At 40.4% G+C, this 23,506-nt stretch overlaps 1 protein-coding gene across 1 annotated transcript in view; it reads left to right on the top strand.

The window, feature by feature from the left end:
- PLCE1 (phospholipase C epsilon 1) overlaps positions 1-23,506 on the top strand; it is a 284,605-nt gene that overhangs the window by 181,531 nt on the left and 79,568 nt on the right. Inside the window, exon 4 of the mRNA XM_077822515.1 lies at positions 23,002-23,147. Within this exon, the coding sequence (XP_077678641.1) occupies positions 23,002-23,147 (146 nt within the window). The remainder of the gene's footprint in view (positions 1-23,001; positions 23,148-23,506) is intronic.

The following is a 23,506-nucleotide window of genomic DNA, read 5'->3' as shown; positions in this document are numbered from 1 at the left end:
CCTCTACTGCAGGTCCCAGCCCAGGGACCCTATAGATAGCAGCCATCCCTTTAAATAAACTGTGTTGCTGCTATAATTCCCTAGGCCAGTTCCCCGTGACTCCTGCACATTCTTCAGCCTTACCTCAGGGCCAGGGTCTTGTCCTGGTGGAATCCCAGTAGCCAACCCAGAGCACCATCCATTCTCCACCAACTCTAGCAAGAAAATGAATTCACTCTGGCCCTGGAGCTCTTCTTATACTAGCCTGCTGGGCCCTGATAGGCTGCTTCCCACACAGCCACTCTAGACCTCTCTACTGCCCTTTTCTGAGGCGGAGTGTGGTTGGGCCAAAAGGTCTCCAGCAGGGGGCCTCGGAGCCTAGTCCACCCTGTCACACTATCATTTTACTGTAATAATGGAATGTAAATAAATATTGCTCCGTCTTCGTTCAGCATTTTTTCACAATGCCTAAATGGGTTTGCATAATACTTTTTAAAAGATTTTGTTATACAGATATCAAACTGTTTCCAGTCCTTGTCCTTGTCCTAGTGTTTAATCAGGGAAGGGAGATTGTTTGTAACTCTGAAATGTTCATAACTCTGAACAAAAACGTTATGGTTCTTTCAAAAGTTTACAACTGAACATTGACTTAACACAGCTGGGAAACTTCACTCTGCAGAAGAAAAATGCTGCTTTTAACTATCTTAATTTAAATGAAACAAGCACAGAAACATTTTTCCTTAACTTGTCAAATCTTTTTTAAACTTTCCCTTTTTTTCCCCCCTTTAAGTAGTTTACATTTAACACAGTACTGAACTGTATTTACTTTTTTACCCTCTCTGCTGCCTGATACTTTTAGTACTTCCGGTTCCAAATGAGGTGTGTGGTTGGCCAGTCAGTTTGTAACTCTGGTATTTGTAACTCTGAGGTTCAACTGTATATGTCACTGGAATTGTATGAAAGAGCCTAAGCATATTAGTGAATCTGATCCATCAACTTTCTCTCAGCAGTATTTTGACTTCAGAGAGAAGTGATAAAATTGCAGTTGCTGGATGTGAAGAATTACTTTGATTTCATTCTGTGTACTATGAATCCTACTTTTCAAATAGTGGAATAAAATTTTTCTCTCGTCACTATATAGTGTATGCTATCTTGATGAAGATTCTTATTTTACATGCCTAGGGTTTTAATGTGTAACTCAGATTTATAATAATAATAGAACAGATTTGTTGCATACAGGATTATAGATTGTTACATTTATCCTTTGCAAAATGCAAAATTCATCTAGTCTTGGTTTGAGAGTCTTAAAATATACTTAATTACTCTGTCAGTATAAAAATGTGTCTTTCCTACTCCAGTAAAATTACTATTAATTCAACTTTACTTTATTACAGAAGTATACGCACCATTTATTTTGTATACTAGGTTGTAGAAGAGGCATGTGCTGTAATTTTATCCCGTGACAAATCTGTAAATTTGTTCATCCTTTAATTTACTAGCAACAGTATATATTCTACGTCAGTGATACAGACAACAGCACACATACTAATTTCACTTTTTAAAATACATTATTGCTTCATCTATTATGTGTTGTAAAATGATTAAAAATTCTTCAATTAAAAAAAAAGAGCAGGTTAATGTCTTCTGCAGCACATCACTCTTTGAAACGTGCCCCACAGAGACACTGGACTGCTGAAGAAGTCTTGGAAGTATTTTAGGTTCAGTGGACAGGGTGGTGGACTGGGAATGAGAAGAATTAGGTTCTGTTCCTAGGTCTGCCATTAGACCTGCTGTATGACCTTGAGCAAGCCACTTCATCTCTCTCTGTGCCTTCATCCATTTACAGTGGAAGCTCTTTGGGGCATGGACACTTGCACTATATGTATTGCTTAGTACAGTACAGTACAGTGCAGTTCCTTGGGGCATCTAGATTTTACTCTAATACAAATAATATATAAGAATTTCTTCAGGTGCCAAATGTACCCATATGTGGCAGGCAGATGTATGTACTCTGCATTTCAGTTTTCTCACCAGTGAATGGCTCTGACTCCATGTTGTTGTAATTTTCATTGTTATTCAAACAAATCAGAGATGAAGTGTATTATTAGGAGATAGATATTTGTGATATTCTTTTTAAATGTATGTTCACTCTGGCTATGAAATTGAATGAAATTATTCAAATCAGGCTGGCATTTAAATTTGAAAAATTGTAGTAGCTGTATAACTATATCATGCTTATATTAATCATGTTGAACTATTACATACATTTTTGGAAGATTCTTCTGATTTCATGGTCTTGCAAAATATTTCCTTTCTTCAGGTGCCAGTACATTCACTTTCAGGCAAAAATGAACATGTCTTTTACTGATGTCTCCGTGTTATGTTCATATATATCTACCTTTTAATTCTTCATATAGCAAAAATCTTGTCATATGTCAGTTGAGAGAAAAATAATTTGATCCAATAACTTCTTAATATTGGAGACCAATTTGATATCCTTCTTGGAGGTGAGGGGGACATAGCCATTCAGCTATATCAGGTACTTATTATGCCCCCAGTATCAAAATGTCTGAGTGCCTCAAAGTCTTTTGTGTATATATCGTCACAACACCTGTGTGAGATAGGGAAAAGTAAGTACAGTACTGATATCTGCTGTTGCTCAGTGAGCAGAATCACAAGAGGGGGGGAATGAATTAATGCTCTCCCCAGTGGCAGTTTCAATTCCTTTTGTTTTTTATTGATTCACACAGGATTCCACACAAAAAGCAAGGTAATCAAAATAGTAGATCCTAATTGCCTGAGTCCTTTCTAGGTAAGCTAGAGGGGAAAGGACATGCATGCCCTTCCCACTCAATAGTTACCCCACAGACACTTCCTCTCTACCCAGTTACCCATATGTCAGGCAGATCTGGGTCAACTTTCATATAAAGGCACTTACGAAGCATCTTTTTATAATCCCATTTTATAGAGAGGGAACTGAGAGATGAAGTGGTCAACTAGAGGTCACACAGTCTGTGATAGAGCAGGGAATTGAACACAGGTCTTCCAACTCCTGTGTTAGTGCCCTAAACACTGGACATTTTTCCAGTTATTACTCATGCACATGCTCACTAGCTGACACACTATTTCTCATACAGGCACTCATTTTCTCAGTCATGAAACTTATTCATCTCTGGTTGCCATGAGCATCTGCTTATGTGTTGGGTTTTTTAAAAAAAAATCTTTACACATTTGTAATTTGATGTACAAATGATCAGATAAAAAGTTAAGGAAAGATGACGTTGCTCCACACGCATCAAATGATGCTCACTGTGAACGAAGATACTGTACTGAACTGTGTGAAGGGTATACCATGCTATCAGTCCTTTACTAGTCTACAGAGCTAGGTACGTTATCAAGTATAAATAAATAAAACAACCTGTAGACAGATTTCATGGAAACTGACTCCATAAATATTTCAATAAGTATTACAGGCATTTGCTCTATTCACATATTTCCTTAAAGTCATAACTTATATTTTTGTAACAAGTATTGTGCTGAAAATGTATAATTTCTATTGGCCAGACCAGGATACCACTCAGCTTGACCATGAACCACTTTCTGGCTATGGTCAGATGCATTATTATTTTGAAGTCTGAATTTTAAAGACTTACAGAGGAATTTGTACAGAATTGCAGAACCCATACGCTGGTGCAATATTAAAAGGACTTTATTCTAAATGCCTTGGGCCAGATTGTCAGCAGCTGTTGTGGCTGTGCCCATTTACACCTGCTGTGTATCAGATCTATATATTTTGAACGCATCTTAATATTGTGGTTATTTATTAAGAATATGCATTTGAGCTAATGTACTCAATGCTTTTTTTGCCTCTGTTTTCACTAACAAGGTCAGCTCCCAGACTGCTACGCTGGGCATCACAAAATGGGGAAGAGATGGCCAGCCCTCTGTGGAGATAGAGGTGGTTAGGGACTATTTAGAAAAGCTGGACGTGCACAAGTCCATGGGGCCGGACGAGTTGCATCCGAGAGTGCTGAAGGAATTGGCGGCTGTGATTGCAGAGCCATTGGCCATTATCTTTGAAAACTCGTGGCGAACCGGGGAAGTCCCGGATGACTGGAAAAAGGCTAATGTAGTGCCAATCTTTAAAAAAGGGAAGAAGGAGGATCCTGGGAACTACAGGCCAGTCAGCCTCACCTCAGTCCCTGGAAAAATCATGGAGCAGGTCCTCAAAGAATCAATCTTGAAGTACTTGCATGAAAGGAAAGTGATCAGGAACAGCCAGCATGGATTCACCAAGGGAAGGTCATGCCTGACTAATCTAATCGCCTTTTATCATGAGATTACTGGTTCTGTGGATGAAGGGAAAGCAGTGGATGTATTGTTTCTTGACTTTAGCAAAGCTTTTGACACGGTCTCCCACAGTATTCTTGTCAGCAAGTTAAGGAAGTATGGGCTGGATGAATGCACTATAGGGTGGGTAGAAAGCTGGCTAGATTGTCGGGCTCAACGGGTAGTGATCAATGGCTCCATGTCTAGTTGGCAGCCGGTGTCAAGTGGAGTGCCCCAGGGGTCGGTCCTGGGGCCGGTTTTGTTCAATATCTTCATAAATGATCTGGAGGATGGTGTGGATTGCACTCTCAGCAAATTTGCGGACGATACTAAACTGGGAGGAGTGGTAGATACGCTGGAGGGGAGGGATAGGATGCAGAAGGACCTAGACAAATTAGAGGATTGGGCCAAAAGAAATCTGATGAGGTTCAATAAGGATAAGTGCAGGGTCCTGCACTTAGGACGGAAGAATCCAATGCACCGCTACAGACTAGGGACCGAATGGCTAGGCAGCAGTTCTGCGGAAAAGGACCTAGGGGTGACAGTGGACGAGAAGCTGGATATGAGTCAGCAGTGTGCCCTTGTTGCCAAGAAGGCCAATGGCATTTTGGGATGTATACGTAGGGGCATAGCGAGCAGATCGAGGGACGTGATCGTCCCCCTCTATTCGACATTGGTGAGGCCTCATCTGGAGTACTGTGTCCAGTTTTGGGCCCCACACTACAAGAAGGATGTGGATAAATTGGAGAGAGTCCAGCGAAGGGCAACAAAAATGATTAGGGGTCTAGAACACATGACTTATGAGGAGAGGCTGAGGGAGCTGGGATTGTTTAGCCTGCAGAAGAGAAGAATGAGGGGGGATTTGATAGCTGCTTTCAACTACCTGAAAGGGGGTTCCAAAGAGGATGGCTCTAGACTGTTCTCAATGGTAGCAGATGACAGAACGAGGAGTAATGGCCTCAAGTTGCAGTGGGGGAGGTTTAGATTGGATATTAGGAAAAACTTTTTCACTAAGAGGGTGGTGAAACACTGGAATGCGTTGCCTAGGGAGGTGGTGGAATCTCCTTCCTTGGAAGTTTTTAAGGTCAGGCTTGACAAAGCCCTGGCTGGGATGATTTAACTGGGAATTGGTCCTGCTTCGAGCAGGGGGTTGGACTAGATGACCTTCAGGGGTCCCTTCCAACCCTGATATTCTATGATTCTATGATTCTATGATTCATTCATTATTTTGTTTCCAACCATTGGCACATATTTTCACTGAAGATGCATAGGTGGCCTTAGGAATCTTTTGCTCTAAAACTTAACTTTCTACATTTAGTCTAGCATACTGCAATTCTGACAGTGGAAACAGTCTGACAGTTACCCTTTATTACGCATAGGATAATACTTAATGATACATAAAGTGCTAGTTTATAAAAATCATAAGGGTTCTGGTACTATTTATTTAATGAGCATCGGGCTTCTATGGTGAAAGAATGTAGTTTGAAACACTGACTCCTAATGTACATTTGGAAGTCAAATTTATGAAAGTGACATTGCTCAATTTTCCTAGGTTCTCCCAACCAAAACTATGGTATACAAAAAAATTACACTGAAAGAAAATTAAATCTCAAAAGCTAGAAAATGTGAAAAATCAGGTTGCCTTAATTTGACCTCTTCTGTGTATGCATTTAGATAGTTTAGTGTGGAAGTCTATGGCAGAACAAGAAATAGCACCCAGCTCTTCTGGGTCTTAATGTGCCTTAAACACAGGAGAACATTCTATTTATTCTGGAACATTCTGCCTCATTCACACCCCATTCTATGCCACTGCCTAAGCCAGAGGTCCTGTGGAACAAACAGTATGTAATTAAAGACTGTATCAATCCAAGTAATGAGATGTCATAAATATAAAGGGAAGGGTAAACACCTTTAAAATCCCTCCTGACCAGAGGAAAAACCCTTTCACCTGTAAAGGGTTAAGAAGCTAGGATAACCTCGCTGGCACCTGACCAAAATGACCAATGAGGAGATAAGATACTTTCAAAGCTGGGTGGGGGGGAGAAACAAAGGTTCTCTCTGTCTGTGTGGGGCTTTTGCCGGGAACAGAAAAGGAATGGAGTCTTAGAACTTAGTAAGTAATCTAACTAGATATGCGTTAGATTCTGTTTTGTTTAAATGGCTGATAAAATAAGTTGTGCTGAATGGAATGTATATTCCTGTTTTTGTGTCTTTTTGTAACTTAAGGTTTTACCTAGAGGGATTCTCTATGTTTTGAATCTGATTACCCTGTAAGGTATTACCCTGATTTTACAGAGGTGATTCTTTTACTTTTTCTTCAATTAAAATTCTTCTTTTAAAAACCTGATTGCTTTTTCATTGTTCTTAAATCAGGTTCTTAAAAGAAGAATTTTAATTGAAGAAAAAGTAAAAGAATCACCTCTGTAAAATCAGGATGGTAAATACCTTACAGGATAATCAGATTCAAAACATAGAGAATCCCTCTGTGCAAAACCTTAAGTTACAAAAAGACACAAAAACAGGAATATACATTCCATTCAGCACAACTTATTTTATCAGCCGTTTAAACAAAACAGAATCTAACGCATATCTAGTTAGGTTACTTACTAAGTTCTAAGACTCCATTCCTTTTCTGTTCCAGGCAAACGCCTCACACAGACAGAGAGAACCTTTGTTTCTCCCCTTCCCCCCCCCCCAGCTTTGAAAGTATCTTATCTCCTCATTGGTCATTTTGGTCAGGTGCCAGCGAGGTTATCCTAGCTTCTTAACCCTTTACAGGTGAAAGGGTTTTTCCTCTGGTCAGGAGGGATTTTAAAGGTGTTTACCCTTCCCTTTATATTTATGACATGAGACATAACCTGAGAGCCCCAGAGAGGGTCAAGACATACCACGTGCATCTCCTTTTCCTGTGTTTGCTCAATCCTTTGTATTATATCAGTGAGGGCAGCTGGCTATCAGCTGTGCACCACTTGTTGATAGCTAAAATTGGGAGCCCTTTCCAGTGCAGGGTCCACATCATAAGGATATATAGATCTGCCCTGAAATCATCCAGACAACTTCCAAAAATGCCTTTACACGGTAGTGGAGGTTGTCAGGAATGTAGGAGTTGTGTTATTAGTGGAACCAGAAATGAAAAATTGCCAATTATATAGAGTTGTGGGTTTTAAGGAGAGGGAGGGGAGTAGTGGGGGTCGGGTGGGGGAGATTGTCTTGTTTTCTAAGTAATAGAACACCATAATTTTTTCAGAAAGGTAACATAGTCTCAACCATAGCTCTGATTTAAATGTTTTCTTTGTTAATCTAGTTAGAGGAATTTTGAGCTCTTTATTTACATATCTTTTAAAAAATAAAAATACAAAGGGAATTGAGAAAATTGGAGTAGAAATCACCATGGCGTCCTGCAATTTCAGGTCTTGAAAATGGGCAGATTTGTTCATTGTAAATAAGGGTCTTTGGTTACCAAATCATGTTCCATGATAGATTTATTACTGGCTTCACCAAATTTGTCTATAAAACTGTTGCAGAAACTTTGGCTTAAAAAAGGTGGAACCACTGGATGATTCTCATTGACTTCAAAAATTCACAGTATATTTTTGGTCAAATACTGACATAATTTTGCCTTTCTAAATAATATTAAACTTTAAAACTATTTGAAAAATAAACATTATATAAGGAAAGCAACATCATCAAAGCAAGATAAGCGTAACAACCAAATAAAAAGTATTTGAAAAAACAAGGAGATTTTAGTGTAATTTAAAATCATCCAATAAAAGTCTATTTATTGGTCAAAACCATAACATTTAAAATAAATATAGAAAATACTAAAACAAGAGATAATCTTATGGTTACCACACAAACCTTTTTTCAGCTTATAGCACAAACAATTAAAGTTTCAAAGAAACCCAAACCGTATTGCTCTTTGTGTACTGCTGTTCTTTAGATCATTGCTAAGCTACTATTTAAATTGCCAGGACAACTGACAAAAATCCTGTTGTGCCCAGAGTCAAATTTAAAGAGGGCTCTTGAATTGTGTGAAAAATTCTAGCTGAGGCTTTGTATTGTTTCCGGTATGGCTAAAATTTGGCACAAAGCTGGAATGCAAAACCATGTGAAAATATTATGTGTATCTTAACTAATTATCTATTTGGTTTCATTTTGTATAATTATAACCTAATATTTAATTTGTGTGGAGAGATATTGAGGGACCCATTAATTTCTACCCACCTGAATGAAAGGGCAGTGCTAATAATAAACTTGAGTGGCTTGTGTTTCAATTTATGACTTACATGTATCTAGCTGTCATTATTATAGTGATCCAGCAAACATACATTTTCTCATCCTTTTTCAACTAATCAGTGCAGTGAAAATCTAATTATAGAGTTGGTATGATGATTCCTGTTGTGGGGAGAAGGGGTATTATAATGAGGGTTATGTAAGCAGAACTATGTATGAAAGGAAATAAAATTGAGATCATAGAATCATAGAATATCAGGGTTGGAAGGGACCTCAGGAGGTCATCTGGTCCAACCCCCTGCTCAAAGCAGGACCAATCCCCAACTAAATCATCCCAGCCAGGGCTTTGTCATGCCTGACCTTAAAAATATCTAAGGAAGGAGATTCCACCACCTCCCTAGGTAACGCATTCCAGTGTTTCACCACCCTCCTAGTGAAAAAGTTTTTCTTAATGTCCACCCTAAACCTCCCCCACTGCAACTTGAGACCATTACTCCTTGCTCTGTCATCAGCTACCACTGAGAACAGTCTAGATCCATCCTCTTTGGAACCCCCTTTCAGGTAGTTGAAAGCAGCTATCAAATCCCCCCTCATTCTTCTCTTCTGCAGACTAAACAATCCCAGTTCCCTCAGCCTCTCCTCATAGCTCATGTGTTCCAGTCCCCTAATCATTTTTGTTGCCCTCTGCTGGACTCTCTCCAATTTTTCCACATCCTTCTTGTAGTGTGGGGTCCAAAACTGGACACAGTACTCCAGATGAGGCCTCACTGATGTCCAATAGAGGGGAACAATCATGTCCCTCGATCTGCTGGCAATGCCCCTACTTATACATCCCAAAATGCCATTGGCCTTCTTGGCAACAAGGGCACACTGTTGACTCATATCCAGCTTCTCGTCCACAGTAACCCCTAGGTCCTTTTCTGCAGAACTGCTGCCGAGCCGTTCGGTCCCTAGTCTGTATCGGTGCATGGGATTCTTCCGTCCTAAGTGCAGGACTCTGCACTTGTCCTTGTTGAACCTCATCAGATTTCTTTTGGCCCAATCCTCTAATTTGTCTAGGGCCCTCTGTAGCCTATCCCTACCCTCTAGCGTATCTACCTCTCCTCCCAGTTTAGTGTCATCTGCAAACTTGCTGAGGGTGCAATCCACACCATCCTCCAGATCATTTATGAAGATATTGAACAAAACCGGCCTGAGGACCAACCCTTGGGGCACTCCACTTGATACCGGCTGCGAACTAGACATGGAGCCATTGATCACTACCCGTTGAGCCCGACAATCTAGCCAACTTTCTACCCACTTTATAGTGCATTCATCCAGCCCATACTTCTTTAACTTGCTGGCAAGAATACTGTGGGAGACCGTGTCAAAAGCTTTGCTAACGTCAAGGAACAACATGTCCGCCGCTTTCCCCTCATCCACAGAGCCAGTTATCTCATCATAGAAGGCAATTAGATTAGTCGGGCATGACTTGCCCTTGGTGAATCCATGCTGACTGTTCCTGATCACTTTCCTCTCCTCTAAGTGCTTCAGAATTGATTCCATGAGGACCTGCTCCATGATTTTTCCACGGACTTGAGGCCTGTAGTTCCCAGGATCCTCCTCCCTCCCTTTTTTAAAAATGGGCACTACATTAGCCTTTTTCCAGTTGTCCAGGACTTCCTCCGATCGCCATGAGCTCATAGGTAAGACGTGCATGTGAAGGGCCACGTGCCCTGAACCTAAAGCTGTGACTGACACAGGAACTTGGGGGAAGAAGTCTCAGTGTTAGTTAGCGCTGAGTACCCTTGTTGAACCATAAGAGCTTGATTCTGATCTTAGGCATGTGTATTATCAACAGTGGAATAACTTGTGCATGTTTGAGGGCTAATACAAGTGCCACAGATTTTGCAGCCTCCAAAGATGCATTAGGCCAGTTACGTGTGGCTAACATACCTATGCTTTAAGATCTCCTAAATGGGGTGTATGATTTGAACCAAATTAGGAGGGGTTAGCTCTATATACTTAGTTCACATATTTCTATCTAAAATACACATTTCAGGAGTAAAAACAAGTAGGAGTACTTGTGGCATCTTAGAGAATAAGAAATTTATTTGGGCGTAAGCTTTCGTGGGCTAAAACCCACTTCATCAGATGCATGGAGTGAAAAAAAAAAGGAGGTAGGTATATATACACAGTACATGAAAAGATGGGATTTGCCTTACCAAGTGGGGGGTCAGTGCTCACAAGACAATTCAATTAAAGTGGAAGACAGTGGGCTATTCTCAACAGTAGAATACCAAGGGAGGAAAAATCACTTTTGTAGTGGTAATGAGGCCTGTAGGTGTTTGTCTCTGTCTGAGGGTTTGGAGCAAATGTGGTTGTATCTTAGAGCACATCACACGATCCATTGTCTACAGCCAAGCTCCAAGATACAACCGCATTTGCTCCAATCCCTCAGACAGAGAGAAACACCTACAGGATCTCTATCAAGCTTTCTTAAAACTACAATACCCACCTGGGGAAGTGAAGAAACAGATTGACAGAGCCAGAAGGGTACCCAGAAGTCACCTACTACAGGACAGGCCCAACAAAGGAAGTAACAGAATGCCACTAGCCGTCACCTTCGGCCCCCAACTAAAACCTCTCCAGTGCATCATCAAGGATCTACAACCTATCCTGAAGGATGATCCGTCACTCTCACAGACCTTGGGAGACAGGCCAGTCCTCGTTTACAGACAGCCCCCAACCTGAAGCAAATAGTCACCAGCAACTACACACCACAGAACAAAAACACTAACCCAGGAACCTATCCCTGCAACAAACCCCATTGCCAACTCTGTCCGCATATCTATTCAGGGAACGCTATCATAGGACCTAACCACATCAGCCACACCATCAGGGGCTCGTTCACCTGCACATCTACCAATGTGATATATGCCATCATGTGCCAGCAGTGCTCCTCTGCCATGTACATTGGCCAGACCGGACAGTCTCTATACAAAAGAATAAATGGACACAAATCAGACATCAAGAATTATAACATTCAAAAACCAGTTGGAGAACACTTCAGTATCCCTGGACACTCAATAACAGACTTAAAAGGGGCAATTCTTCAACAGAAAAACTTCAAAAACAGACTCCAATGGGAAACTGCAGAACTGGAATTAATTTGCAAACTGGACACCATCAAATTAGGCCTGAATAAAGACTGGGAGTGGATGGGTCACTACAAAAACTAATTTCCCAATACTAATTTCCCCCTACTGTTACTCGCACCTTCTTGTCAATTGTTTGAAATGGGCCAGCCTGTTTAGATTGGCCTCATTACCACTACAAAAGTGATTTTTCCTCCCTTTGTGTTCTACTGTTGAGAATAGCCCACTTCCACTTTAATTGAATTGTCTCGTTAGCACTGACTTGGTAAGGCAACTCCCATCTTTTCATGTACTGTGTATATATACCTGCTTACTGTTTTTTTCCACTCCATGCATCTGATGAAGTGGGTTTTAGCCCACAAAAACTTATGCCCAAATATATTTGATAATCTCCAAGGTGCCACAAGTACCCTTCGTTGTTTTTGCTGATACAAACTAACACAGCTATCATGCTGAAACATTTAAGGAGAGCATTTCATGAGCCTTATTGATTTCATACACATTTTAATTAATAATATATCTGAGCCTCCTCTGAGGTGCAGTTAATGAATGGCTAGCTGTCAGACTACATGTGATTTTATACACATTTCAGCTAATTCAGAGATCCAAAATTCAGCATGATGCATTCCCAAAAAAACCTAGGGCCAGATTTTTAAAGTTATTTAGGTGCTTAACTCACATTTATTTGGGCATAAATTTCACACCAGAGAGTGCAGGAAGGGGCCTTTGGGCCTAGTGCCCTTCTTCTGCTGCCACCTCTATAACAGGGCTCCTCCCTCTCAGGGATTGCTTTGCTGTGCATATCCCAGGCTGAGGCCTCCATGAGAAAGATAGATCTATCTGGCCCATATGGATCCCAGACAGTAGAGACAGGTAGAACATCTGGGGAGCCCATCCTTTAGCCAGTACCTTCCTTGAGAGACCTAGAAGGGGTCCATGTGGAGAAGGGGAGACACGTAAACCCAGCTTCCACGAGGACAGGGGGATCACTAGCAACTTCAGTATTTCCAGAGCAATCTGTGAGCTCAAATTCAGTTGTGTCTCTGAACAGGATTATGGGGACAAAATCCCAAAAGGGAAATAAATGAATAGTAAAATCAGTGCCGTTTCCCCAGCTCCCATTCATGGAGTGCAACAGGACAGATAATCCTCTATACTCAGTTCCCCATATCATCTTCACAAAGTGCAGCATGGGAAATAATCCTCAGCACTTCGTTCCCCTCCTCAACTTCATGGAATGCAGCAGGGTATATTAATGCAGAAAAGACCTGGGCATAGACATGCTGATTCCTTCAGGTGTACTTACACACACCTTACAAAAACAATTACAAGGATAATTCTTCCTCCTTTGGGGAGGAAGCCTGACAGTCCAAATTAGAATTGGAGAATCAAATAGTAATATATATATATATTTTAAAAAGTAGGATTCAAATCTGTTGCGTGCACATATATGGGGCTTTGGTTCTTAGGAACAGATGCTTGGACAAATTAGTTCCCAAGCTCTCTTAGTGATACAGTAGGAAGCTGTATGGGGAACTGAGGCTATTCACAGTAATCAGAAAAGTCAATATAATCCTGGCTCCTGCCAGACACTACTGAAAGGAATACAGATTATATGGCAAATTGAAGTAGTCTCTGAAGTACAACAGGAGAAAATACCTCTTTGCAAGTAGTAGCTAGACCAAGTGTGGAGTGAGTAACTACCCTGTATTGTCTCAGAGCTATCTGCAGGTCTCCCAACACCTCTGTCTGGAATTAGAGCCCTGATTTGTTCCAGCCTCTTTCAATTTCGGAGCAAAAGAGCTTTGATCAGATGAGGTCACTGGACATTGTCCAGCGTAGGTACCTTAAGGAACTGTGCAAGAAACCGAGAAATAGCTTTGTCTCATTCCCAGTCTCAGCAACCAGTGCAGGGGCCACAGCATGAATGAAATCATCCATCATATACTTCAGACTGGAGTGTTACAATGCATTCCCCATCAGCTTTCTAGCCTCAGAGAATTAGGAAAAACAGAGCGGAGCCCTGTCTGAAACATCTAAATAAGTTCCTAAAGGAGGCTTATCTTCAAAGCATTCCCACTTTACCATCCTCAGACAATTTTTATGTTTTGCAGATGGACGGCACCCTTTTTTTCCCTGTAACTTTGATCATAACCATTTGATCTTTCATGTGCTCCCAACGTCTCTCTCTGGCATCATGGTAGCAATAACATTGACTTTAGGGAAGAAGAAGATTCACTTCTCTTCCGAGATTATTTTTCTGATTAGGGTTCTTCTGTTCAGAGAGAAAGCTGAAGCAAATGTGCAGAGTGATGTGGTTCCTGGAGTATGAGGACAAATACATTGTGCCAGGGAAATGAATCATATGCCTGGGCTGTGGATGAATACTATCAGGTACAAGGTCTTCTCCCAGAAGAATGTTACTAGAAGATGAAGATGGCCGTAATGTAAAATGTGATGTCACAGAAACAACAATCCAATTTTTACTGGAACCCATTGGGAATTCTGATCTTATACACAGGTATGATTCAGTGATCCAGAATTCATATGATACCTATCTAATAATTCCAGGTATTCCCTTCACATATCACCATATCTCATCCTTTTGGCAACGATCCGCGTCTCATTTTATATTCTCTGCTCCCACAAATGGTGAATGCAGAAAATCAGATTTGGTTTTGTTTTGTTTTTTATTTTAAGAGATTTTCCCAATTCAGTTCAGGGATTGTGTACCAGAAAGAAAGACCGCAACATCCATGAGCTAGAACACAATGATTCATTGAGGTCTTGGAGCACTTTTCCTTCCATAGATAAGACTTGTTCTAGTCATGTCAGTTAATATGTCAAATAGTGTTTTCATAATAACTGGGAAGAACATAACCAGCCCTACCCTAGAGAGAGAGTCTCGGAGCAGAGTTTCCTTTCTCTATATGTACTGCCTGACAAGATAGAGAAGAACACCAAGATTTACATGGCAGAAGTCCGATTAGCAATGTGGCTCCTTTACCTAGAAATATATCCCTCATTATAAATCAATTTGGAGGATGGCTGATTGACTTCTTTGCATATGGAAACATAAATAAGGTGCCCTGTGGTTTTCCTACATGTCAGGATCAAGAATGTGAGGCAGTGAATGACCTTTCTCAAACCTGGGCAAGATCCCTGCTATATGTCCTGCTCTGCAGGACAATACAAAATATAAGAATGCAAGAACAACAGTTACCCAGGTTATACTATGCAGGATGAAGAGACTATGTTTTTCAGGACTGATTGGATCTTCAGATGTCTGTATCTCATAGAGGAGGTCTGATATAAAATAAAATAAAAAATATTCCACCTGGGACGAGAAACATTTAAAATGAATACTTTTATGAAGTGATTCTTGTTCACATGGGTCCCAAAGGAGAAGTAAACAAATAGAAATTATTCTATGGGACAGTACAAAATAACTTAATTACCATGTTAAATCAGTGAAACATAGCCTTGAGTTCCTCCAGGAGGGCTTTATTGTACATGTATAAGAGTGTCCAAGAAAAAAGATCAGGTCTGTGTAGTATATTCTCAGTCTGTCCAAGACAATAAACTTTTGTACACATCCCAACATTAAATGCTCCTTAGAGCATAAACTTTATTCCAATCTCACAAGGCCATAGAGTATGACTTTGGAAGCTCATTTTGCTCCTTACAATACTACCCAGATTGAACCTCTGCAGGAGGTGCCATTATACTTGCTATCCATTAGGGTGAGCCTCCTAATGGCTATTATCGCCAATCAGATGAATTTTTATTTTAAGGAGCTTCTTCTAATGAGACTTAATATTGTACCTTTAATTCAGACAGGTAGTCCTCTCAATTGTCATAGCATTCATTCCCTAAGTAAATTCAAGATATATTCCTCCTTCAGTTAAGCATCAAAGTCCAGTCTTTAGGAGCACTGATAATCCTGTATTGAGATCTTCTAGACAGCCAAATGGCCGTCAGTACATAGGTTCACCAGATTCTGCACATTGGTCACCTAACTTAGTCATTGTCATTTCCTGTCTTTTGGCAAAAGTTTTCTCTATGCCTTACTGCCCAGGAGAAGTTGGAGGAGATAGATTTTATAAAATCTATCTCATTTTGGATGTGTCAACATTTAAAAGATGATCCTGCTTCTACCTTAGAGTCACACTACTATGAAAATCACATTGTAACAGATTTGTGGGCCTTTGTACAAAGAATAGGAAAATTTGTCCATGCTTATTTGAAAATTTCCTTTTTTCAAGTAATAAGGTCCACAGATCCAAGCCACTTGGAAACAAATGGATCATTCAGAATAGAGATGGAAATTGATATTAAAGGATTTAGGGTTTTTGTCATTAGATAGAATTTATCATGCTCTGCAGTTGGAGAAATTTCCTCTGTGCTTTTCCTTAAACTATATTTAACACAATCTGTAACTTAGGAAAGTAAATGTGAATTATCCTGGCCATGTGGAAGTTATCTCAGATTCAGGGAACTTTAGGAGATGAGACGTTCCCCAGCTGCCAGTGACTAACAAGTTCTGGTTCTGCCTCCAAGATGTAAACACACTGAGGTATCTATTGTAACAGATCTGTGTGCCTTATTACTCAAAGGAAGGAAATTATCAGATAAGCAGAGACAGATTTTCCTATTCTTATTTGTTTGTTTGTTACATTGTGTTTTTAAACAGTTAATGAAAGAAGAGAATTGAATGGATATTGCTTTTAAATAATATGAACAAAGATTGTGGCATATTATGGAAAGGACAATGTGGCACGTATCTCAGTGAAATGAAAGACATGTTGCACTTCAATTTAGCAACTGAGGCGATCCAGATGCCATCTCACAGCCAAAATTCTAACTGGTCATATGCTTTCTTTACACTTTATTAAATTACTTACTACAGGATGCACCATGAAATGTTGTAACTCTAATTACATAATTTTGCAATACATATTAGGTACTATACAAAATTTATAATTGCAACAGGATATGAAATTGGAGCATTCATATTGTACATTTTGCTTTATGGTCAAACAAATATTAGCTATACTGTTTGCAGTATTGCTCATGCATTGTTTATTTCATGTCATGTCTTCATTACTGTTCAGGTCTGTTTTGTCTGGTTAAAGAATAATTAGAACACCCATTTCAGATTGAACTGCTAGAAAGAGGCACAAGTTAGACAAAAAAATGGGCCTGATTCTCAGCCCACTGAAGTCAATAGAAGTTTTTCCATTGACTTCAGCGATCTTTGGATCAGGCCCTATGTGCATAAATGAGTCTAATATGTAAAAGTCCATAAAGGTTTGGATTATGGGTCTAGATACCTATAAGATCTGCACTACAGAAATATACTAGACAATTGTGATAATTAATAGCAAACATCAGTATACATCAGCAGTTGTGCTGTTCATATAGTACACAAAAATGCACACACTTTTTTTAATTCAAATTTTCCTTTTCTTTTTTTCCCCAAAGAGGAAAATTGAGGCCTTAATCTTGTAGCATTTTTATAAATACATGCAGTAGGTGAGAATCTCACCCCTGATTACTCTGGGTAAAAGGTTTCAGAGTAGCAGCCGTGTTAGTCTGTATTTGCAAAAAGAAGAGGAGTACTTGTGGCACCTTAGAGACTAACAATTTTATTTGAGCATAAGCTTTCATGAGCTACAGCTCACTTCATCGGATGCATTCAGTGGAAAATACAGTGGGGAAATTTTATATACACAGAGAACATGAAACAATGGGTGTTATCATACACACTGTAAGGAGAGTGATCACTTAAGATGAGCTAATACCAGCAGGAGAGCGGGGTGGGGGGTGGGGGGGTGGAAGAAAACCTTTTGTAGTGATAATCAAGGTGGGCCATTTCCAGCAGTTGACAAGAACGTCTGAGGAACAGTGCGCGGGGGATAAACATGGGGAAATAGTTTTACTTTGTGTAATGACCCAACCACTCCCAGTCTCTATTCAAGCCTAAGTTAATTGTATCCAGTTTGCAAATTAATTCCAATTCAGCAGTCTCTCGCTGGAATCTGTTTTTGAAGTCTTTTTGTTGTAATATTGTGACTTTTAGGTCTGTAATCGAGTGACCAGAGAGATTGAAGTGTTCTCTGACTGGTTTATGAATGTTATAATTCTTGACATCTGATTTGTGTCCATTTTTTCTTTTAAGTAGAGACTGTCCAGTTTGACCAATATACATGGCAGAGGGGCATTGCTGGCACATGATGGCATATATCACATTGGTAGATGTGCAGGTGAACGAGCCTCTGATAGTGTGGCTGATGTGATTAGGCCCTATGATAGTGTCCCCTGAATAGATATGTGGACACAGTTGGCAACGGGCTTTGTTGCTTGGATACGTTCCTGGGTTAGTGGTTCTGTTGTGTGGTGTGTGGTTGCTGGTGAGTATTTGCTTCAGGTTGGGGGGCTGTCTGTAAGCCAGGGCTGCCTGTCTCCCAAGATCTGTGAGAGTGATAGGTCGTCCTTCAGGATAGATTGTAGATCCTTGATGATGCGTTGGAGAGATTTTAGTTGGGGGCTGAAGGTGATGGCTAGTGGCGTTCTGTTATTTTCTTTGTTGGGCCTGTCCTGTAGTAGGTGGCGTCTGGGTACTCTTCTGGCTCTGTCAATCTGTTTCTTCACTTCAGCAGGTGGGTATTGTAGTTGTAAGAATGCTTGATAGAGATCTTGTAGGTGTTTGTCTCTGTCTGAGAGGTTGGAGCAAATGCAATTGTATCGTAGAGCTTGGCTGTAGACAATGGATCGTGTGGTGTGATCTGGGTGAAAGCTGGAGGCATGTAGGTAGGAATAGCGGTCAGTAGGTTTCCAGTATAGGGTGGTGGTTGTGTGACCATCGCTTATTAGCACCGTAGCGTCCAGGAAGTGGATCTCTTGTGTGGACTGGTCCACGCTGAGGTTGATGGTGGGATGGAAATTGTTGAAATCATGGTGGAATTCCTCAAGGGCTTCTTTTCCATGGGTCCAGATGATGCAGATGTCATCAATATAACGCAAATAGAGTAGGGGCATTAGGGAACGAGAGCTGAGGAAGCGTTGTTCTAAGTCAGTCATAAAAATGTTGGCATACTGTGGGGCCATGCAGGTACCCATAGCAGTGCCGCTGATTTGAAGGTATACATTGTCCCTAAATGTGAAATAGTTATGGGTGAGGATAAAGTCACAAAGTTCAGCCACCAGGTTAGCCGTGACATTATCGGGGATAGTGTTCCTGACGGCTTGTAGTCCATCTTTGTGTAGAACGTTGGTGTAGAGGGCTTCTACATCCATAGTGGCCAGGATGGTGTCTTCAGGAAGATCACCGATGGATTGTAGTTTCCTCAGGAAGTCTCGAAGATAGCAGGGAGTGCTGGTAGCGTAGGGCCTGAGGAGGGAGTCTACATAGCCAGATAATCCTGCTGTCAGGGTGCCAATGCCTGAGATGATGGGGCATCCAGGATTTCCAGGTTTATGGATCTTGGGTAGCAGATAGAATACCCCAGGTCGGGGTTCCAGGTGTGTGTCTGAGCAGATTTGTTCTTGTGCTTTTTCAGGGAGTTTCTTGAGCAAATGGTGTAGTTTCTTTTGGTAACCCTCAGTGGGATCAGAGGATAATGGCTTGTAGAAAGTGGTGTTGGAGAGCTGCCTAGCAGCCTCTTGTTCATATTCCGACCTATTCATGATGACGACAGCACCTCCTTTGTCAGCCTTTTTGATTATGATGTCAGAGTTGTTTCTGAGGCTGTGGATGGCATTGTGTTCTGCACGGCTGAGGTTATGGGGCAAGCGATGCTGCTTTTCCACAATTTCAGCCCGTGCACGTCAGCGGAAGCATTCTATGTAGAAGTCCAGTCTGTTGTTTCGACCTTCAGGGGGAGTCCACCCAGAATCCTTCTTTTTGTAGTGTTGGTAGGAAGGTCTCTGTGGATTAGTATGTTGTTCAGAGGTATGTTGGAAATATTCCTTGAGTCGGAGACATCGAAAATAGGATTCTAGGTCACCACAGAACTGTATCATGTTTGTGGGGGTGGAGGTGCAGAAGGAGAGGCCCCGAGGTAGGACAGATTCTTCTGCTGGGCTAAAACTATTTCCCCATGTTTATTACCCCCCCCACACACACACACACACACACTGTTCCTCAGACGTTCTTGTCAACTGCTGGAAATGGCCCACCTTGATTATCACTACAAAAGGTTTTCTTCCTCCCCTGCCCCCCCGGCTCTCCTGCTGGTATGAGCTCATCTTAAGTGATCACTCTCCTTACAGTGTGTATGATAACACCCATTGTTTCATGTTCTCTGTGTATATAAATCTCCCCACTGTATTTTCCACTGAATGCATCCGATGAAGTGAGCTGTAGCTCACAAAAGCTTATGCTCAAATAAATTTGTTAGTCTCCAAGGTGCCACAAGTACTCCTTTTCTTTCTGGGTAAAAGGACACCAGTGGTGTAATTAGGTGCTAACAGTTTCAGATCCAGCTGGGAGAGAATTCTCCATGCACAGGAATTGTGGAAGAAACCTGATGTCAGAGGCAAGCTGGGGATGGGGCTTGTGGCAGGAAGAGTGTTCCAAGAGCAGAGCAGCAGCACCTAGCACTGCAGAGATTCTGGGCAGTGCTGCTGCTCTTAGGCAGGCATGAAAAGGCTGTTGTAAATTAGATAGCCTTCAGGGGCTGTCTAAATTATGCAGCCCCTGGAGCAGCCCAGAATCAGATGTGGTTTAAAACTATCTTAGCCCTCTCTCCATCTGTGAGTTCTATTCTGCACCTCTTAGAGCAGGGGTGGCCAACCTGAGCCTGAGAAGGAGCCAGAATTTACCAATGACCATTGCCAAAGAGCCACAGTAATATGTCAGCAGCCCCCCATCCACTCCCCAGCCCCTTCCAGCAGCCCCCACCAATCAATGCCTACTCCCCCCACCCACCACAATCAGCTGTTTCATGTGTATAGGAGGCTATGAGGGGGAAGGAGCGAGGGCATGGCAGGCTCAGGGAAAGGGGCAGGGGCCTTCGGGGAAGGGATGGAGTGGGGGCAGGACTTGGGGCAGAGCAGGGGGTTGAGCAGTGAGCACCCCCAGCACACTGGAAGTTAGCATCTATAACTCCAGCCCCGGAATCAGTACCTAGGTAAGGAGCCACATATTAACCCCTGAAGAGCCGTATGCAGCTCCGGAGCCACAGATTGGCCACTAGAAGCATAGCACAGCATTTCACCTTCTGTGTATAGCCTGTTTTGAAAATATATTTACTTGAGTGTGTTTATTTGAAATACAGAATTTATTTGAAATACAGAACTGTTTCTGCCTCTTGAGTAAATTAGGGCTTCTCTACAACATGCATTAGCCTGCACCAGAGGGGTGTAGATTCTTGTGCACACTAATGTGTCATGCACTAACTTACCCATGTGGGACCCGACTGGCGCACACTGAAAGTTCCCTAGTGCATGTTAATGTAGTACTGTTTGAAATGGGACTACATTAACATGCACAGGGAACTTTTACTGTATGCCAGAATGGGTCCACATGGACCAGTTAGCGCACAACGTGCTAGTATGCATTGGAGTTTATACATCTCTGTTGTGGACTAATGCACTGCATGGACAAGCCCTTAGATGCAGTTTTAAAACATTGGCAATGTGTAGGAAAAAATTTTGCACCTCATTGACTCACTTTCTCCTTATTAATTTATTTAAAGAAAGAAACTTAAATGTAAAAATACATTTGAATAATGCTGAAAATGTGACACAGGCCAATAACAAAGCTAGTTGCCTGGCTTTCTTTCTTTCTTTCTTTCTTTCTTTCTTTCTTTCTTTCTTTCTTTCTTTCTTTCTTTCACAATTGGATTTAGGGCAAAGCTATAACTTTGGATTTCCTGAATTTTGCTGGTTTCTGTCAACCCTAATATTACTTAAACACAGTCTTTCATTAATAATATAGTATGTTAATATATTTCAAATTAAGAAAACAGTGGAACTCGACTTTGTTGTGCTTGATTAAATTGGGCATCAGAAAGATTGAAAAGCAAGAGAACAATCTTATTCTTGTTCTTGCTTTTACTGTGTTTGCTGTTCTCATGACCCAGAATGAGGAATTGAGAATATTGTGTCTGTATAGGCTCAGGAAAATATAGTGATGTATATAACCCCTACGTGTTTTCATAAATTGTTTTGAATTCAACAAATTTTCAGTTAATTTCACATGTTTGGTTTGTGTCTTGAAATATATCAGTAGGACATTTTAATACAGATTTCTTTCTTTGGGGGAAGCTAGGAGTCTCAAATGTTACGCGAAGCTCTCATCACTCTGGTAATGACTATAAACACATAAATCGTTCAAGACCAAAAGAAGAATGGAACTCAATGTCAGTGAACAGATCACATTTATTATTTTATGATTAAAAGTATTTCTACAATGACAAAAATCAACCCCTCGGGAATCATACTGTAAAAAGAAACAGTTGGTTTAATTTAGGTTTCCATGTGAAATATATCTATTTTTGTGGATGTTGTGGAAAAGTAAACTGAAAATTTTCAGAGTAGTAAATTTCTGTGCCTGATCAGATTTTAAGTATGTACAGAATCATATAGTTAGTTGATTTCTGATGCTGATATTAATTACCAAACAGAACTTGACAATAAGGTCAAATTTGGAAAGTGATATTTTCTGCTTTGTTTCTTAATATAACAAATAGCTATAGTAGCTAGTTATTAAATGTATTTAGAGTATATTGCAGTGAACAAATTTGTACATCAAGAAAAAAATATATACAAATGTCAGCTCAATCAACTCAAACAAAAAATATTCTCTAATTTATAAACTGCTGCTTCTGACCTGTTTCCCAAATTGAACAAAATGGGTTATCTTATCTAAGGCTAAAATTTTCAAAGCCATATAGGAGATTTGGGTGCCAGTTCCCATTGATTTTAATGGGAATTGGTCTTGCAAATCCTTTAGGCAGCTTTGAAAATCTTGGCCCTAGTCTACAATACAATGTCTGTTATTGTTCAGCATTTTTGGTTTAAAATAAATAACTTTAAAAAGCATTTTGAGATTCAAATACTTTGCATATATGTGTGTGTGTGATATGTGTATACACAAAGTATATATATCATATGCGGTGAATGTTTTTGTGTGATTTTATTGTGTGTGTGTGTATATTTATATATATATAAAAAATTTGGTGAAATATCTTATTTTCCCCCCAAAAGAGACAATTTAAGATTAAAATATAGTAATTCTGTTGCATTAAATATGTCTGAATGTTCCAAATAACATAGCCATGGCTGATTTCTTGTACTGTACATTTTGTTTTATTAGGTGAGCTCTTGGGTTACATGGTTGATCCTTACTGCCGGTTCTATGGAGGAGAAACGAGAAGTCTTCTCATATTTAGTACATGTGGCAAAATGCTGCTGGAACATGGGAAACTACAATGCTGTAATGGAATTCTTGGCAGGGCTTAGGTACTGGCAACTCATTTTTACATAAGGAAGTTTCAGAGATAGAGATTAAATTACAGCTTCTGTTAAACCCAACTCCTCTCTGAAGAACAATGTGGGACATTGAATCAATCACTCTGTTAAGCAGTATTCTGTTGCTAAATCACATCATTTCATCTTTTGAATTTCTCATAATTACTGGGGGAAAACTAAACATGGTGAAAGACAGACATTTTCTCAGAATGCTCTGGAGACATCATCATCTATCCTGGTACATGCTAAATATGTTAAATTGAAAACATGGACATACATTTTTCAAACAGCTGATTTAAATGAGAAAAGAAAAGTGTAAAAGTAGTTCTATTATAACTATCTGTAACTCA

Source organism: Eretmochelys imbricata, chromosome 7 (assembly GCF_965152235.1).
Source record: "Eretmochelys imbricata isolate rEreImb1 chromosome 7, rEreImb1.hap1, whole genome shotgun sequence".
Classification (NCBI taxonomy): Eukaryota; Metazoa; Chordata; order Testudines; family Cheloniidae; genus Eretmochelys; species Eretmochelys imbricata.
Note: the sequence above shows the minus strand (reverse complement) of the source record. Positions and strands in the feature narration are given on the sequence as shown.